Below are 19777 nucleotides of genomic sequence, written 5' to 3'. Positions count from 1 at the left end.
GAGGGCTGAGCCCCGTTTGCCAGCTGCGGAAGGGACGGCTGTTTACAGGGAAAGGAAACTCCGTGGGTGGGCTCTGGCAGTTGGGACTGCTGGGCTTTAAACAGGAGCCCCCCCCCCACCACGCAAGGAGGTCAGGGGGTGGGGCGCCGCTGCAGTATAACAAGAAATAAACGATTGGGTCTTTGTCTGCAGTCCCCGAGTTGTGTCCCAGGGTCTCTGGGGGGGGGGGGGCTGGTAGCATCTTTCTGTGAACAAGGTGGCTTTCCCCAGTGCCAGAGATTGTAGGAAGAATTTGTTCGCCGGTAAGGCCAAGGCTGGGTTAGAGAGCTGGGACTTTAGGCAGTGAGCATCCCCCATGCCAGCACACACACACACACCAGTGACCACTCCCCATGCCAGCACACACACACACACACACACACCCCAATGACCACCCCCCATGCCAACACACACACACACACACCAGTGACCACCCCCCATGCCAGCACACACACACATACACACCAGTGACCACCCCCCATGCCAGCACACACACACACACATACCAGTGACCACCCCCCATGCCAGCACACACACACACACACCAACGACCACCCCCCATGCCAGCACACACACACACACATACCAGTGACCACCCCCCATGCCAACACACACACACACACACCCCAATGACCACCCCCATGCCAGCACACACACACACACACACCAGTGACCACCCCCATGCCAGCACAGACACACACACACCCCAATGACCACCCCCATGCCAGCACACACACACACACACACCAGTGACCACCCCCAGGCCAGCACAGACACACACACACACCAGTGACCACCCCCCATGCCAGCATACACACACACACCAGTGACCACCCCCATGCCAGCACACACACACACACCAGTGACCATCCTTCATGCCAGCACAAAACAACACCAGTGACCACCCCCATGCCAGCACACACACACACACCAGTGACCATCCTTCATGCCAGCACAAAACAACACCAGTGACCACCCCCCATACCAGCACACACACACACACACCAGTGACCACCCCCATGCCAGCACACACACACACACACACACACCAGTGACCACCCCCCATGCCGGCACACACACACACACACACACCAGTGACCACCCCCATGCCAGCACACACACACACACACACACACCAGTGACCACCCCCAGGCCAGCACAGACACACACACACACCAGTGACCACCCCCCATGCCAGCATACACACACACACCAGTGACCACCCCCATGCCAGCACACACACACACACCAGTGACCATCCTTCATGCCAGCACACACACACACACACCAGTGACCACTCCCCATGCCAGCACAAAACAACACCAGTGACCACCCCCCATGCCAGCACAGACACACACACACCCCAATGACCACCCCCATGCCAGCACACACACACACACACACACACCAGTGACCACCCCCCATGCCGGCACACACACACACACACACACCAGTGACCACCCCCCATGCCAGCACACACACACACACACACACACACCAGTGACCACCCCCCATGCCAGCACACACACACACACCAGTGACCACCCCCATGCCAGCACACACACACACACACCAGTGACCACCCCCCATGCCAGCACACACACACACACCAGTGACCACCCCCATGCCAGCACACATACACACACACACCAGTGACCACCCCCCATGCCAGCACACACACACACACACCAGTGACCACCCCCATGCCAGCACACACACTGCCCTGGGGAGGGGAGAGAAGCTGGAGACTACGCCGATCACCCGTCAGTTGCCCTCTGTGTGGGAGCCTCCTGGGCGGTGCACATGGAAGTGCTGGGGGCGGGACCCGGAGCACAGGGGTGTGCATCCCCTGTTCCCTCGCCCGCTGCTGCCCTTCCGTGTGGCCCTTCCTCAGTGGCATCCCTCATAGTAAACTGACAGCAGGGAGTAAACTTTTGTGGAGTTTGGTGAGCCGTTCTAGCCAACTCTCCAGCCTGGGGGGCAGGGCAGGGAACCCTGGAGCTACAGCCCGGGGCTGATTCCCAGGGCCAAGCTTGGCACTGGTGCCCGGCACCTACAGCGGGCAATCTGGCGGATCGGAGTCTGTGGCTGGGGGCTCTGTGCTGGCCGCACTCAGCCTGGTACCTGACCCGAGCTGCGGGACACAGCCGCAGGTGTGAGAGGTAGAGACGGAGCTGGGAGGTGGGACGCCCACACGTGTTCCGGACTAACCCTGGCTGTGGGGGCGGGGCACACAGGTGAGAAGGGCGAGGCTGCTGGCGTGGGGGAGGCGGGAAGTGGAGTGCGAGGCGCCCCTGGATAGGGGGCCAGGTCACCTGAGCAGTGACTGGGTGCGGGGTGCCTCCCTGGCTGAATCACCCGGGGAGGAGACTGAGCCACTCCCCCTCCCCCGCAGGGAGTTCCCACCATCCGGGAGTGGGCTGTCTGCCCCCTCGGGCGATCCGCACGTGTCTGTCCACTGCGGGAATGGGGACTGGTCGAGTGGCCTCAGGAAAGGGACGGCTGGAGCCTCGGTCAGCACTGCGCCCCTCCCGCACACTCACGGTCAAGATGCTGGCCTGGGGGCAGCAGAAGTGCTCAGAGGAAGCCTCAGGCCTGCGGGGAAGGCGGAGGGGAGTGCCCGGTTACAGGGGGGCGGCGTAGCAGCAGGTGGCACGAGAGGGCAGGACACGGCAGGGATCGGGACGGCCGGCACGGAGCGGTTTCTGCCCCATGGGTGCGGGTGGGCTCAGCGGGTGGTCCCTGAGTGCGGGAGGTGAAGCAGCTCAGAGGCCGTGCTTGGTCTCGGCCGCGGGACCCGGGGGCCACCCCTTCCCGAGCTGGCAATACTGCCCAGTCACCTGCCTGAGTCTCCCGCCGAGGGGGCGTGGCCTGCTGATGCGCTTCCTTCATTCACTCACTCATTCATTCCCTCGGAAACACCTGTTGTTTATCAACTGCAGTCCCTGGGTGCCCGGAAGACAGAGCGCATCTCCCAGTACACGGACATGGACGCACAGAGACACACACACAGGCACAGACACACAGACACATACAAACAGGCACAGACACACACACAGACACATACAAACAGGCACAGACACACAGACACATACAAACAGGCACAGACACACACACAGGCACACACACAGGCACAGACACACAAAGACAAACACACAAAGACAAAAACACTCATACACACACACAGACTCACAGACGTCTAGACAGACACTGACACAGACGCACACACAGGCACAGACACACAGACACATACAAACAGGCACAGACACACAGACACACAGGCACAGACACACACACAAAGACAAAAACACTCATACACACACAGACTCACAGATGTCTAGACAGACACTGACACAGACGCACACACAGACACAGACACTCAGACACACAAAGACAAACACACAAACACAGGCTCACAGACGTCTAGACACACAGACACTCTCTCCTCCTGCTCTGGCAGGGGCAGAGGGATCCGCAGGACGTCAGGGGCCTGGGGTCTGCACTCGCCCACGTGTGCTCAGTTGGGGACCACGTGGTGCAGTGGGCTGGCCCTGGAAGCAGGTCCGTGGAGGCCCAGACTCTAGGACCAACGAAGACGCAATGCACAGCCCTGGGAAAGCAGGTGGAGGCAGAGAGGACCCGGCCGTGGGCAGGAAGCAGGACCCCAGCGTGCGCGTCTCCTTGGCAGTGGTTAACCTCAGCTTGGGACCCCCAGCCCACGCCGGAGTGCCTGGGTTAGAGTCTCAGCTCCACTGTCCATCCAGCTCCCTAATGCACGCCTCGGAGGCAGCAAGTGATGGCTTAGTACTTATGTCCCTGCCATCCCACGGGAGACCCAGATTGGGGTCCCAGCTCCTGGCTTCAGCCAGGTCCAGCTCCAGCTATTCTGGCATTTGGGGAGTGAACCAGCAAATGGGAGTGCTTGCTCGCTCTCTCTCTCTCTCTGCCTCTCCTTCTCTCTCTGTGTAACTCTGACTTTCAAATAAATAAATAAATCTTTTTTAAAAGGATATATTAGTATGGCACTGTGCTATGTATACTTACCAAATAAATATCTGATTGTTATATTGATTAAATGTCTGAAATAACATTTATCAAAATAATGATAAGAATTCACTTATTAAGCAAACATGTGCTGGCAGCCTACACTGCGCCAGGAGTCAAGGGGTAACGAGGGAGGCAGTGCCTCCTGCCTTGCAGGAGTTCCCAGTGCCGCGATGGAGAGAGACGAGGGAGCCAGGGCTGCATATTCTGTCGGAGGCAAGTTAACACGGAGCGATTCAAGTCGCAGTGAAGAGACGGATGAAGCGCTGGCCTGGACAGGTGTGGCGAGCGGCCCAAGAAGCTGCATCTTGTTCAAGATTCATCACTGAACACCGTGGTCCCCAGGCCCTCGTCTGGCCGAGGTCGGGCCTGGGAGGCCCCGCCAAGGGTCCTGGGGTTTGCTCAGCGTGGTGGGGACCTGCTGGAGGACTCTCTGCAGCGCAGGCCATGACCTGCTGGTCTCCCAGAGCTGTCTCCACCAATGACCACAGACTGGCGACTTCGCACAGAAATCCACTCCCTCACGGTTCCGGGGGGGAAGCCCCAAGTCCAGGGGCTGGCAGGGCCGAGCGTCCTCGGGCGGCTCTGGGGAGGAATGCTTCCTTGCCTCCTCCTAGCTCTTGGCGGCTTCCACCAGCAACATTTGGCACTGTAGCTGGATCACTCCCAGCTCTGCCTCTGCCTTCACGTAGCCTCCCTCCCTGCAAGTCTGTGCGTCCCCTCCTCTTAGGGGAACACTAGATATTGGATGCAGGGCCTCCCCCAGGTGCAGTAACACACCACCCTGAACTCCTTAACTAATCACATCTGCAACACCTCTATTTCCAAATAAGCTATACTGTGGGGTTCTAGGTAGGCATGAACTTGGCAGGGAGTATTTTTTTTTTGACAGGCAGAGTGGACAGTGAGAGAGAGAGACAGAGAGAAAGGTCTTCCTTTGCCGTTGGTTCACCCTCCAATGGCCGCCGCGGCCGGCGCGCTGCGGCCGGCGCACCGTGCTGATCCGATGGCAGGAGCCAGGAGCTTCTTCTGGTCTCCCATGGGGTGCAGGGCCCAAGCACTTGTGCCATCCTCCACTGCACTCCCTGGCCACAGCAGAGAGCTGGCCTGGAAGAGGGGCAACCTGGACAGAATCTGGCGTCCCGACCGGGACTAGAACCCGGTGTGCCTGCGCTGCAAGGTGGAGGATTAGCCTAGTGAGCCGCGACACCGGCCTGATTCACTCAAGATTTAAAAGTAAAACATCTTGGAAATGATGTTGAATCAGGAAGACTTGTTGAGTTCATGTATCTATCATAGGATTTTAGGTAGAGATTTATCACGTTTTAGATACATTCACAGGTATTTGAAAAGTTTGTAGGCCGGCGCCACGGCTCACTAGGCTAATCCTCCGCCTTGCGGTGCCAGTACACCGGGTTCTAGTCCCGGTCGGGGCGCCGGATTCTTTCCCGGTTGCCCCTCTTCCAGGCCAGCTCTCTGCTGTGGCCAGGGAGTGCAGTGGAGGATGGCCCAAGTGCTTGGGCCCTGCACCCCCTGGGAGACCAGGAGAAGCACCTGGCTCCTGCCATCAGATCAGCGCGGTGCGCCGGCCGCGGCGGCCATTGGAGGGTGAACCAACGGCAAAGGAAGACCTTTCTCTCTCTCTCTCTCACTGTCCACTCTGCCTGTCAAAAAAAAAGTGACTTGTTCATTATGAAAACATAGACAAGTTAAACAGAAAGGGAACATCTGGGGCTGGCATTGTGGCACAGTGGGTTAAGCTACCACCTGCAGCTCCACATGAGCATTCCCTAAGATCGCTGGTTCTAGTCCCAGCTGCTCCACTTCTGATCCAGCTCCTTGCTAACACACCTGGGAAAGCAGTGAAAGGTGGCCCAAGTGCTTGGGCCCAGGCTACCCATGTGGGAAACCTGGATGAAGACCCCAGCTCCTGGCTTCAGCCTAATCTAGCTTAGCCATTGCAAACATTTGAGGAGAGAACCAGTGGATGGAAGATTGATATCTCTCTCTCTCTCTGTCACTCTGCTTTTCAAATAAATAAATAAATCTTTAAAAGAGTGAGAACATCTATAATCCCACTATCCAGCAATAATCTCTTTTAAAATCTTTCTTTTTGTATTTATTTGATATTTGACAGGTAGAGTTATAGACAGTGAGAGAGACAGAGACAGAGAGAAAGGTCTTCCTTCCGTTGGTTCACTCCCCAGATGGCTGCTATGGCCGGCGCAGTGCCGATCCGAAGCCAGGAGCCAGGTGCTTCCTTCTGGTCTCCCATGCACTCCCAAGCACTTGGGCCATCCTCCACTGCCCTCTTGGGCCATAGCAGAGAGCTGGACCGGAAGAGGAGCAGCCAGGACTAGAACCCGGCGCCCATATGGGATGCCCATGCGGGGCACCCAGACTGAGTTCTGCTCCCAGCTTTTGTTGTCCCCCTGGGAGATGCAGGCGCTGGAGGAGTAAACTGGAGGAAGGTTTTTTTTTTCCCCTTTCTCTCTCTCTCAAAAAATAAATATGTAACACACATGAAGAGCACTAGCCACCTTCGATTTTCCCTTTTCGCTTCTTTCTCCAGTGCAGGGCTTGGATCTTGGGACCCAGGATCCCTCCTACTCACTATGTTCCACCCAAGGCCTTAGTGACCTACAGGTCAACCACATCAAAGATCTGAAGTGACGGACAGCAGGGGTGACAAGTGTGCCAGCTGTCGACAGCAGGGCAGAGCTAGAACCTTCCACAAGCTCCCTGGGGGGACAAAGAGGAACTTGGCAAGGACAAACAGCAGGAGTGCAAGCTACAAGGACGACGGGGTCTCTGCGGCGGCGAACACTGGGAGCTCACCTTCAGTGGTGGCGGAATGGGAACTGGCCCCGGGACACCTTGGGCGTGGCACATTCTACAAGAAGTCCGCTGACATTAAGAGATGCAAGTGTGCTCACTCCTCCAGCGAGCGGAAGGGCCCGGGCTGGGACTGCAGGAGGCGTGCGGACGGGCAGCGGAGCCCCAGGAGCCTGGAGGGGGAGAACTGGAACGCCAGTTCCAGGTGTGCCCTTGGCCGTGCCCCTGGTCAGGGTGCGTGCTCCACTCCAGGCTGCTTCCTCATCTGTGAAATGAGGCTCATGGCATTTCTTGAGTGTTTCTGTCTCATGTTTGTGCGGCGGGCACATCCTGCCTGGTGTTTGTGTTCATGCCTTAGTGAGCTGGGACTGCTTGCTCTTGTGTTCCCTGTTTAACTTTTCCATTTCTTCCTGCATACCCCGCAGTGCCTTGCAGACGTGGGTGGGGGCAGGGGTCCTTGTCAGCTGAGGGGGGCTTCTCCTTAGCTGTGTGCACGCGGGCAAACACATCCAGAGAATTCCTTGGCTGGATTTTCTCTGACAAAAAGTGACAACCATGATGCTTGATGCCTGTCTTATGACCACAGGGCCTTTTTTTTTTTTTTTGGCTGAAAGAGGAAAGATAGATCAAAGTATTTTGGGCCCTTGGGAATTTTTTTTTTTAAATGTATAATTGTCATGTGGTGCCACACTGAGCATGTGCAATCTAGCGAGTCGGAGAGCAGGAGGCGAGGGGCACCTCACTTTGAGCTCCATTCCTCACAGGAGCCGTGAACGCGGGCATGGCTGCACCCCTTTTCCTTGGACAGCAAGCCGGAGCCTCTGCGAGAGTGACCAGCTTCTCCCATTGTCCGGTCCCAATGCCTGCTCTGTTCTTACACCGCCCTGGGACCGTTCTGCTAACATTTCTCCTGACTGGAGCGCTGTCTCTTTAGAAAACCTCCCTGGGTTCATCTCAGCAGAGCCCGGAAAAACTCACGTGAGCCAGCGAGGTGCAAGCATGCCTGTGCTAAGCTTGAAAGAGCATCCTCCGAGGGCCGTCTCCGGGAGGAAGTGCAAAGTCCCAGAAGCCTCCGGGGTGGTCCGGGCATGGCCAGCCTCGTCCTCTGGTCTCCAAACCCGGCGGCGCTCTTCCATCTCGGCACAGACCTTGCTGGCTCAGTGCAAGGCTCGGGCCAGCTGTGGACACATTTAGGGTCTACCTAACCAAGGCCAAGTTCAGCAGCTCGTGGTGATTCAAGGCAGCTGGCATCTGCTCCCCTGCCTTTAGTCCAGGGAGAGGTGGTTCATGGTGACCTGGGTTCTTTTTTGTTTGTTTGTTTTAATAATCCGGAAGCATTTTAACAGCGGCGATCAAGGCACGCAAATTCAGTGTTCGGGATTGTGACCCAGGGTGAGGATGCTATAGTATCATATTCTTCTAAGATAGCAAGGCCACAGGTGCCACAAATTTCTGCTGATTTCTTGCAATTTCTCTGTTGATCTCACTTTATAGGGGAAAGGGAGAGAAAAGCACCGATCAGCTCAAAACTGATAATTGCATATGTTGTCACCTTTGAGAACTGCCGATCAGAAACCTTGTGGGCAAGACTTGGTCTCTCTCTTCCTCTCGCTCTTTAAGTTGTGGGGCCAGCAGCGTGGCTTAGTGGGTAAAGCCACTATCTGCAGTGCCAGCATCCCATATGGGTGCTGGTTCGAGTCCCGGCTGCTCCACTTCCGATCCAGCTCTCTGCTGTGGCCTGGGAAAGCAGTAGAAGATGGCCCAAGTCCTTGGGCCCCTGCACCCACATGGAAGAAGCTTCTGGCTCCTGGCTTCGGATCGGTGCAGCTCCAGCCCTTGCGGCCATTAGGGGAGTGAACCAGTAGACGGAAGAACTCTCTCTCTCCCTGCCTCTGCTTCTCTGTAACTCTGCCTTTCAAATAAATAAATGAATCTTTAAAAAAAAAAAAAAGTGTAGGTTGTCCAACAAGGTGTCTTTATTTGGCTCTGAAATCTGACTCAAGTTCTGAGCTGCCATAAATGTCTGGTAACAGGGCTTGGCCTGCACTGATAAGATACCTTTTTAACTTCTTTTTAATCTTGAAGACACCATCAACAGCACGATGCCAGACTTTCTTATACATATATAATCTCAATCATGCAAAAAAGCACACAGCCATATACATGAATATGTAGTAACAAGTCACACAGAGAATTTGCATGGCAACTGTGGTTATTTTCAGATCACGAAAGTACAGGCTATTTTTACTTCCTTCTGCATAATTTTCTGGTTTCCAAATTCTTGATAAGAAGTGTAGAATTACCTTTATCATCAGGAAAAAAAGAGTTATTTGGAAAATATCTCGCAAGCCTTGCAGCTGTGGAATCCTCCACTGTTCAGATCCTCACAGAGAACCCAGAGAAGAGGAGAAAGAATCTGATTTCGTGTAGGAAGATTCGGGGGCAGACAGGGAACCCCGTGTCTTTGTCTCCTTAATCAGGTTTCCAGGAGTTCCTGTGTCTTATTGTGTGAGGGAACTGGGGTGGTAGGCAGCAGAGGGCCATCAGCAAACTCCGAGAGGCTGGTCTACGTGCTGGCCGTCCGGGAGGGACCAGGTCTGGGGATCTGAACTCGGGAGCCGGAGGAACGTCCACCGACCGGGACACCGGCCTGGGTTCCACCTGGAGCTTGGCCAGGTGTGATCTGGCACTATTGCACGCCTGTGGCCACCCGAGGCGTTTGCCATTAAGATCCGCCCTCAGCTCCACGCTTGTTTCTCCGGGCTGGATACAGCGGCACGCGCCAAGGTCCCAGAGGGACCACTCAGCTTCCCGGTCACACCGGCCGCTCCCTCCCTGGGTTTGGTTTCAGGTGTCCTCTCCCAGAAAGGTGTTGCAAGGGCCAGCTGACTAATGCACGCCCTCGGCCCCGCAGCCAACGCGCGGCGCAGGTGCAGGTCCGCCACGGAGCCGCAGCACCGTCACCTCTGACTTCTGAGCCGCCGGCCGTCCTGGGCCGGGGGCTTCGCGTCCCCCACCCCGCGCCCCGCCACGCCTTCGGGACCTGAGCGCATTCGAAAGCTCGGACGCCGGGCGGTCAGGAGAGTCCATCCTCAGAGAGGCCACGCCCAGCGCGGGGCGCGGCCCGGAGACCGCGACCTCGTCGGGAAGCCACCGGCCCGCGGCGGCGCGCACGGGGATGCCGCGGCGCCCCGCCCCGCGGTAATTTCGGGTTTTGTCTCGCATGCGATGAGCACCCACTGATGTCTGGGCTTCCCGCTTTCGACTGCAGACGCCAGCGACCCCGAGCCCCGCAGGGCCAGGGCGCGGCGGGGCGGGAGTTTCCCGGGCCACGGGGGCGACCCGCGCCTACGCCGACAGGAAGAGCTCCGCTCCTCCCAACAGGTGCGTTCCTCAACGCCGGGAACCTGCTGCGTCGCTTTGCACAGGGCAACTCCGTCTCGTGCCCGGGCCTCGGCTGCGCCCGCGAACAGGTGATTCCCGAGGGACCCGCGCCCGCGCCCCTCCCCCGGCCTCTGCCTGGCGTGCGTCGTCCGCACCCCGCCGCGGCTCCCTGGGGCGGGGTCGCGCAGGGTCTCAGGGAAGCCCTGGAGCCCAGCACGTGGGCTGCGCGTCCCCTCCCGCCGCCGACCGCACGGCGCCCCGGGTTCCAGCTGGGCCCGACGCGGGAGGCGGGCGGCCCGTATGCAAATGACCGGCGGGGCCGGGGCCGCCTCCCGCGCCCGGGATAAAAAGCGGGGCGGGGCGTGCGGGGCCGCAGAAGCCGCTGCCTCCCGGGAGCTGGCCGTGCGTTCCGGCCCCGCGCCCGCCGCTCCGGGTAAGGACGCGCGGCGCAGTGGAGCCGCGAGGCCGGGTGGGGGCCGGGCCGCGGGGCCTCGGAGCCGCGACTAGGTGGGGGCGCGCTGGGCGACCCCGCGTCCACCGGCGCCCGCGCGTTCTCCCTGGTCGGCGGCGTCCGGCACCCACGCCCCGCGCTCCGAGGACCCGGCAGGTGGCATCTCCGCAGCCGCGGCGCAGGGCCGGTGGTCCCCAGGCCGTCGGCGGGGCAGTCGGTTCGGAAGGCGGCTGCGTTTGGGCTGCGGGGTTCTCGGGTTGGAGAGAGCCCGGGCGTGCGAAGGGGAAAGTTGCCTCCGCCGCTTCTCGCTCCTGTTTTCCGTCCGGAGCCGCGCCGGGGAGGGGCGCGGTGCGTGGAGCGTGCGTCTGAAGGAGCCGCACGCGCGGGCTGCGGCGCGGGGCGCACGGCTCGCCCCACGGACGGAGACCGAAGCGGCCCCTGCGGCTCCCCGTTCTGAAGGGGGACGCGGGCGTCCGAAGTGTGTTTGTGGGTCCGATACGCATCTGCGGGTGGCCGCTTAGGCCCCGGGGCTTGGCCTGGCGCTCAGGCGTGACCCCCGTAGCTCCTCTCACCCCGGCCCGCGTGGGGCCCCGGGGCACGGCGGACGGCCGCAGGGTGCCCAGGCCGTGCTGCGCGCGGGAGCGGGAAACGGGCGAGGACCCGCCTCTCCTCCCCTGCGCCTTCATTCCAGTCCCAGCCGCCCCCAGGTGGAGGAGCTCTGAGGGCATCCGGGCCGAGATAAGCTCGGTGCTTTGAACCCCTGGCTGTCCTTGGCGCTCCAGTGGCCGCGCTGGAAGGTCAGAGGCGAGGCCGCAGAGGGGCGCGCGGCGCGGCGCGGCGCGGCGCGGGGTGATGGCAAGGGCTCTCTGACGCATTCCCGCTCTGTCCCTGTCTGTGTGCGCCTGGGATCCGGCCAGTGACTGGATAGGAGAAGACGGCGAACATGTCTGAGTTTTGGTTAATTTCTGCCCCTGGCGATAAGGAGAATTTGCAAGCCTTGGAGAGGTTGAATACGGTGACCTCCAAGTCCAACCTGTCCTACAATACGAAATTCGCCATTCCGGACTTCAAGGTACGAGTCCTGGGGAGGAGGCGGCGGGTGATGGGGGCTGGAGGGGGTGATGGAGAGGGCGCGGAATCCCGCCTGCAAGATAACAGGGCAGGGATGTGGGTGTCCAGGAGCCACTGGGAGCCTGTGGTCTCCCCACTTGCTGTGGCCCTGCATTTACTGTGGCCCCCGTGGACTGGAACCACCGGCTTCCGAGGGTGAAGCTGGGGAGAAGGTCGTGGGGGACAGCTCCTAATGCTTCCCGAAGTGCCAAGACATCACCCGCGCTGGGCCTGGGGTTCTGTTACATCGGCACCCTCTAGGAACACCTGCCTGTAGTGTAGACGTGCGTAGAGAGGCAACATGCGGACAGTCCTCTCACTTCACAAAGAGTGGGCTTCTGAAGATTGTACGCAGGTGCCTGGGGCCTGGAGTGTGCCCCCCACCGCCATGCAGGTGCAGTGCACTGGGGGCGGGGGTGGGGGAAGAGGCGCAGGTGGTACCAAAGCCCAGGAGACCACGGCCGGATCTTCCTGGCTCAGGCCTGGGTCTGCCCGTCTGCCGGCAGTTACGGCAGCTCCCTGGTGTTGCCCCGCCAGTCCTTTCACGGCATCGCCTGGCATCATCCCAGCTCCCACTCACTGGATTGGGGCAGGCTGAGGGGAGCTGAATGGTGATCAGGGTGGCCGAGCCGGCCAGGGGCAGCAGCAGATTTTGAACCCAAATCCGGCTGCCTTTTGAAGCCGGCACTGTTTGTTCGGGCAGGCGCGGCAAATGCCAAGTTCAGCTGCCGCCCATCATTTTCCAGGTGTGGGGCACTGTGCTGGCCTCCGAGGGGCACAGGGATGAAAACAGCCCTGGTCTCTGCTGCAGCCGCCTTAGATCTGGTTGCTTGAGAAGGAGCGGCTTCATTATTCCCTAATTACTGGTGGGGTTACCACCCCCTAGTTAGGCTTTCCAGTGCGGTGAGAGAACCCTGCAGGCCAATTCTGGATCCCGTAAGCACTTCCACACTGGAAAAGCGGGTCGTAAGTCACGCGTGCAGAGAAGGGACCTGTTGATGGGTGAAGTGGAATGCAAAGCTGCCCTCCCCCAGCCAGACTGCTACGAGGAGCAGCAGAGACTCGTGGGTTTCCTGTGGGAGGGGGGCTTTCAGAAATGACTGCTTCTCGAACTTGCTTTCTGCTGTCTCTCTCAGCTGTGAGGATTACTCGGGTGAACACAGGACCGCCCATCTAAGAGGACTTGAGCCACCCTGGGGTCATGACCTAGGCGACCCCCTGTGGCAGCGATGTGACAGTTTATCTGTTGGCAACTACTCATTTCCACTGAGAGTTCTCCCCACTTCCAGCGTGGCTGTTGGCCAAGAGCAGGTGACTCAAGATGAATTGGAGTGACCTGTGCTGATGCTGAACTTCCCCCCGCAACGGCCCCCACTGTGCATGCTCCCCCACCACCCCCGCCACTGTAGTCCTCTAACTAGTCCTCTAACATGATCTCTCTAGGTGGGGACCTTGGACTCCCTGGTGGGTCTCTCCGACGAGTTGGGGAAGCTGGATGCCTTTGCTGAAAGGTAAAATACTTCTTGTTTACTGCATACAAGTGAGAACTGCACCTTGTGGTCAGAGGACACAGGGTTCCTGCTTTGGCCGAATCAAAGTATGGACTCGTGTCCACGCAGGCAGGCCCGGAGAGCAGGGGAAAGGGCAGGCGGCCCCGCCTGGGGCTCCGGGCTCGGCGGGATCCTGCTGGTTTCCTGCTGTGGTTTTGGTTGCCACAGGCAGCATTTTGGAAGGGCCTGTCTGCGGCCCGCAAACACCATGCATAGATACCGAAAGGCTTACAGAAAGCCGTGGGTGTTTGTCCACCACTGCTCATCAAGCATGTGTTTTAGTAACACACACATTCTAAAAAAAAAGTCACAGTGCAGAAGGACAGATACACCGTGCAAATTCACTTTTCCTCTCATCCGCCATCTCGTCTGTTATCCCCCTCGTCCTCTAACCTTGTCCCCCTCGTCCTCTAACCTTGTCCCCCTCGTCCTCCTTGTCCCCTCGTCCTCTGTCCTTGTCCCCCTCGCCCTCCTTGTCCCCTCTTGCGGGGCAGCGTTAGTGTTAACTTTCCAGGCGCGCCTTCCAGGGGTCGCCTACCCAGGTGCAGGTGAGTATGACTGTAGCCTTAAAAGCCCCACCATCCAGACGTTGGCCATGTTCTGCGTCTTGCCTGGTTCTTTTCGACCACGTGTTCTTGAGGTGGTTTCAGCCAGCCCACGGCAATGTCCTCCCGGCTGGGACCCCAGCTGTTTGAAGTTCCCAGTCTTTTGCTATTACGCACAATGTGTGTTCTTTCCCTGCTTCCCTGTGCACACGTAGGAGTGGAATAATTGCAGGTGGAAATGCCGGGCACACGGTACACGCAGGTGAAAGCTCACGCTCACGCGGACCTGTGTCTCCCCTGCAGGCAGCTGCTCCCGGGCACACTTCCACCAGAAGGGGCTAGGCATGTGGGGGTGTCTTGGGATCACCTGTCCTTCTAACACATGATCACGAACCTGGAAATCACGTGTAGACTGCAGAATAGTATGGAGGAGAAAACACACAGCACCCATAATCACGCCACCCAGAGAGGACCATTGCTAATTGTGTTTGTCATAGGTGCTTTCCATTGTTTCAACACATAGATGTTATTTTGTGTATCTGCAGTAATAAAAGGCCACATTGTGTGTATTTTGTAACTTTTCCCTGCATATTTTCAATTTTTTTTTTTATTTGAAAGGCAGAGTGAGAGTGAGTGAGTGAGAGAGAAGTATTCTATCTTCTGGGTCACCCCCCAAATAACTACAACTACCATGGCTGGGCCAGGCTGAAGCCAGGAGCCAGGAGCTGCAGCCTGGTCTCCCATGTGGGTAGCAGGGACACAAGTAGTTGGGCCATGTGCCCCTGCTTTCTCCAGGTGCATTAGCAGAGAGCGGCACGCAGTACTCAAACCCAGGATGTGGGGTGCCGTTGTCGCAAGTGGCAGTTGAACTCACTCCGCCACAGTGCAGCCCATTTTGAACTTCTGATCTCATTAGCTATGTGCTGTCCCCCTGTAATACGTCCTGTGGGTTTGCTGTAACTTATCTACCAGGGAGTTGTAAGAAAATATTTACCATTTGAGAGAGTGCATTCCCATCCACTTGGTCACTCTGAGCACCCACAATGGCTGAGGCTGGGCCAGGGCTGCAGCTGGGAGCTGGGAACACGAGGTGGGTCTCCCACGCAGGTGGCAGGAGCCTGCTTACCTGAGCCAGTGTCGCTGCCGTCAAGGGCTGCGTTGGCAGGAAGTTGGATTCAGAAGCCAGAATCAAAACTCAAACCCAGGCACTCCCATGGGGGATGCAGGTGTCTGTCTGTCTCTCTCCCTCTCCCTCACTCTCCCGATGTTTGCGAAGGCCAGGCTAAATCCAGGAGCTTCATCCGGGTCTCCCACAGGGATAGCAGGGGAGGGGATCCCCCACTAGCTGGAGCAGAAGTGGAGCAGCCGGGATTCGAACCGGCATCCACAAGCGCCTTTACCTGCTACGCCACAGTGCCAGCCCCAGATGCAGCTGTAGCCCGCTATGCTAAACGCCCACTGCCTCCATAGCAGGTAGATCTTAAGTGGTGATGATAATAACCTCTTGTTTTAGTGCAGGTGAAAATCTTGTTCTCCAGGTGTCTTCATTTTCATTAAAGATCCAGGAGACAGCCCTAGCGGGCTGGATGTGACGCCCACCAAGCTGCCTCTTGCCTCTCTGAGCTTGAATGCGATTGTGGATTTTCAGGGCCTCTGACACATGCAGTCCCTTCTCAGTGGAATGCCATTGTGGCTGCTTCTGTCTTTTCTAATGGATTTGTAAGGACAGTGTATAAAGAGGAAGTCTAGTGAACACAGGTGGAGAATTGCCCATCTGCAGATGGGGACCGTGGGCTAAGGACTGGGCTTTGTGTTCTGTCGCCATCCACGTCCGTCCCCCACGCACGGCAGGTGTGCGTGGTTAGCCACGGAGGCTGTGTGGGTGCTGGACTGGCGCGCACGAAGGCAGTCTTGGAGGAAGAGAACAAACCTTTGGCTTTTGTGTCCATAAAATGGGGCAACAGTGCCCACCGTTGCCTTCAGAGGAGACTCGGGGGATACTGCCGAGTCTGGATGCCGACTCCCAGGCCTGCTAGCCTCCAGGGAGCAGCGGCTTGCTGCCTGAATGTCCACTCCTTTCTTGGACTGCTCTGCGCCGCAGCAGGTGTGATGGCCATGTACGACTCATGGGCTGGCTGTGAAGACACAGTAACGAGATAATCCGACAACCCCAACCCACGCAAGGCCAGTTCCACCACCTTAGGCGGTTGTCCCATGAGTCCTGGGCCAGCCCTGACAGCCCTGGCTGAAGCAGTGTGAATTCTCCTAGCCGGTCCGTTTTTATTTTTCTAGCTCAGTCTTGGCTGCCAGCTGTCTCCCCTCGGGCAAGTCCTTCATCCTCCTCCTTACTCCCTAAGCGCCTGTTAGCTCTGGAGTTCTGTGCTCTCAAATGATTGCTTCCATTCAGTTTCTTGTTGTTGTTGTTGACTCTGTGTGTGTGTGTGTGTACACGTTAGTCTTTGTTGGTACCTCTTTGTAGGTACAGGTGCTTGCGATGGAGGTGTAGCGAGCCAGGTCGTGGCTACGTTGTGAAACCCTTGGTTGGACCGGAGCAATTCAAGTGGTTTTAAAATAGGAAGCGGGTGTGATAAGAATGCAGATTGGCTTGCGTGGTTGCAGCTTTCCTCGTGGGTGTGCGTTCTCAGGAGCCTTCCTGTCTGGGGGGGAAAAGAAGAAAGCGGAGACCCAGGCACCCCAGCCCTTGCTTCAAACTTCTGTCTGGCCAAGGGTCAGAGCATCTTAAGAGTTAACGTGGAGCTTCAGGCGAAACAATGGGTGGACTAACACTTCCAGAGCCCGCATGGCAGTTCCTTGAAATGCCCTCCCCGATTCTTTGAAATTCACTCCCGTGTTATTAGATAAATAAGCGCTGGCTGGGTCCGCAGCCCAGGCTGCCTAAACCTGTCGGCACCGCTTCTGCCCAGGAGAACAGAGGAGGGACGAGGGTTTTCAAGGTGTATTGTTTCCGTATCCTTTTATTATTTATTTACTGGGGCACTGGAGAGTGTTTTTCCATGTAGCTGGAAGGCAGCTTTTGCTTACGAAAGCTTCCCCATTCTTTCTTGATTTATTCCCCCAGCACTCCCTTTGCTAATTTACTCCTTCTCACTGACACTGTCATTCACGAACACTCAGACACCGACCCGCCATGATTGTATCTAGAAGGATGCCCGCCCCTTGCTGGACGTGGGAGTCGGCTCAGTGTCTGAGCCCGCTGTGCGATGCAAGTTGAAATATTCCATTCCACGGCACCTGGCGTTCAGCTGCTGCCCGTGGCGCACGCCGACTGTCACTTGCCCCGTCTTACGGAGTGGCTGGTGGCTTTTTCTTGAGCCACGTGGCCCCCTGAGGTTGGCTGAGGATTGGCTGATCAAAGATGATGTTTGGGAGTGTGGGTGGCTGCTGAGTGATGCCCGGAAGTCGGTTCTCCCAATGGACTCTCTTAAGGGGCACAGCTTCCCTCCTGGGCTTGGACAAGAGGATCGGATTCGGGTCGACTGTGTGTGGTCTCGCCGCATTCGCTGTGTGTGCTGTGTGCTTCCGGGGTCGCTCTGAGCTGCTTGGCAGGGCTGCCGTGTGTGTGTGTGTGTGTGTGTGTGTGAACTTTCTCCCCCTCTCCATGAGGTGGACTCAGACCTCTCCCACCGCTCCTGCTCCCATTCACCTCTTTATTTATTTATTTATTTTTTTTTGACAGGCAGAGTGGACAGTGAGAGAGACAGAGAGAAAGGTCTTCCTTTGCCGTTGGTTCACCCTCCAATGGCCGCCGCGGCCGGCGCACCGCGCTGATTTGATGGTAGGAGCCAGGTGCTTCTCCTGGTCTCCCATGGGGTGCAGGGCCCAAGCACTTGGCCATCCTCCACTGCACTCCCTGGCCACAGCAGAGAGCTGGCCTGGAAGAGGGGCAACCAGGACAGAATCTGGCACCCCGACTGGGACTAGAACCCGGTGTGCCGGCGCCGCTAGGCGGAGGATTAGCCTAGTGAGCCGCGGTGCCGGTGCTCCCATTCACCTCTAACACCTCCCCTGCCCCCAGATGTGCAGGTTTGCCCTCTCCCAAGCCCGCCTGTGCTCCCCTGCTCCGGGGCCGCAGCAGGCTGGAACCTTTTCAATCATCCTTGTCTTCCTGCTAGGCAGCCAGCTCCGCAAGGCCGTTCTGCTCAGTTAGATCCCCAGCACCTGCTACAACATGGACCCTTGATTGACTTAGTGAGTGAAAGGATCCTGGGCTGCCGGAGCTGGGTGGGCCCTGGGAGATCTAACTCGAGCTCCTCATGATCCACGTGGGGAAACAGCCCCCCCCCAGAAGCTTCTAGAAGGAGCAGGGTGGGCGGGGTAGCAGAGGAGAGAAGAGAGCTTGAGTCTGCCAACTTAGCATCAATGGTCTTTCTGTGGCCACCTGCCCCAGCTGGGCCCTGTGTCCTGGGCCTTGTGGGGACTTCAAGCTCTCACCATGATGGCCAGAACTGACAGCTAAAGGGAGCGAAAAGCCCTTCTCCCACCTCGGCGGTTGTTGGCAGCTCTTCAGGGTTCTGAATGTTTTCATTGCATTTGAAACAGTGACAGAGACAGACAGACCTCCTCTTTCAGCTGGTTCATTGCCCAAGTGCCCAGAGTCTCTGGGGCTGGGCCAGGCTATGGCCAGGAGCCTGGAACTCCATCCAGGTCTCCCACATGGGTGGCAGGAATCCAAGCGCTTGAGCCATCACCTGCTGCCTCCCAGGGCGTGTGTTAGCAGGAAGCTGGAGTCGGGAGCGGAGCCGGGATGCCGACGTCCCAAGCTGCGTCTGACCTGCTGTGCCTGCTGCCTGCCCCTCGAATCATTTCTTAATCCAGACGCTTATCCAGGTCTTGTCATTGCGTGGGTAACTGTTGACATTAAGGAAAGCAGTAAGGCATTTTGCACATTTAGAAAAATCAAACAGCGTAGAAGGAAATGGAAAGTTCCACTTGAACTCTGGTTCTTCTGCCCAGAAATGAGAGTTTTATTTATTTCTTCCCTTGGTAAAACAGAACAAAAACTGCACACACGTACACATTCATAATCCAATGCAAATATGTACCAATCTTAAGATCTTACTTTGAGATATCTGCTAAGCAGAGATTAGAAAAAAAAACAGGCCGTACCCTGAGCGGCTCTGGCAGAGCCCGGTCTGTGGCTGGTGGAGTTCTTGTTGGGGGCTTTTGACAATTCCACCTGTCCCCCTGCCCCGTTCACTTAGCACTGGCTCAGTTCTGGTCCTCTAATGCAGCCTTGTGGCTGTCGGCGGTGAAGGTCTTGCCCCAGCTGTTCATCGTTGTATTTTGTTGCTGTTAGGAATGAGCCATTTTTGTCCTTGCTTTCGCTACCTGCTTGTTGGTGCGCGCAGGGGGGGGGGGGGGGTTCTCACATGTGCAGTTCATGAGTTGCCACAGGTGTGAAATTCCCCCGTGGTTTCTGTGGCTTGTCAGCTGCTTCGGGTTCCCAGGCGTGTGGTCATGTGGCCCCTTTGCTCTTACTTGCTTTCTTCCAGGGGCTCGGATGCTTGTCGGTGATGGCAGACTTAGATACCGCTAGCACCTTAGCATCAAATGGCATTCTAGCCCTTGTTTCTCTTCCCCAGCGCTGCCGTGTGTGTTCTGTTGGGTCTTGGGTTCCACGCCACCTGATGCTTGCCACTTCCCTATGTTGGCCACCGCCAGTGATTGATAGAGGAGAAGATGGATGTCCACAGAGTGACGTCACTCGTGCAGGATCATATAGTCTTCAGGTGTCAGGCCGCAGCCTGGCTGTCCCAATTTCCTCACCCCGGCTGTCAGAGGCCGGTGACAGGTGGCAA

The 19777-nt window shown here is 57.6% G+C and overlaps 1 protein-coding gene across 8 annotated transcripts in view; it reads left to right on the top strand.

Annotated features, from left to right (window-relative positions):
• Positions 1 to 9848: 9848 nt before the first annotated feature.
• Positions 9849 to 19777, top strand: part of ATP6V1C2 (ATPase H+ transporting V1 subunit C2) — a 46435-nt gene continuing 36506 nt past the window's right edge. For 5 of the 8 annotated variants that reach the window (XM_051827832.2, XM_051827831.2, XM_051827830.2 and 2 more), the window contains exons 1-3: positions 10584 to 10735; positions 11671 to 11825; positions 13307 to 13374. In XM_051827832.2, the coding sequence (XP_051683792.2) occupies positions 11697 to 11825; positions 13307 to 13374 (197 nt within the window). In that variant the 5' untranslated portion in view covers positions 10584 to 10735; positions 11671 to 11696. Of the gene's footprint in view, positions 10392 to 10583; positions 10736 to 11670; positions 11826 to 13306; positions 13375 to 19777 lie in introns of those variants that run through there. The other 3 variants (XM_051827826.2, XM_051827827.2, XM_051827828.2) reach the window with 3 other exon arrangements.

Source organism: Oryctolagus cuniculus, chromosome 2, assembly GCF_964237555.1.
Source record: "Oryctolagus cuniculus chromosome 2, mOryCun1.1, whole genome shotgun sequence".
Taxonomy (NCBI): Eukaryota; Metazoa; Chordata; class Mammalia; order Lagomorpha; family Leporidae; genus Oryctolagus; species Oryctolagus cuniculus.
This window is presented reverse-complemented; position numbering and strand designations above follow the sequence as displayed.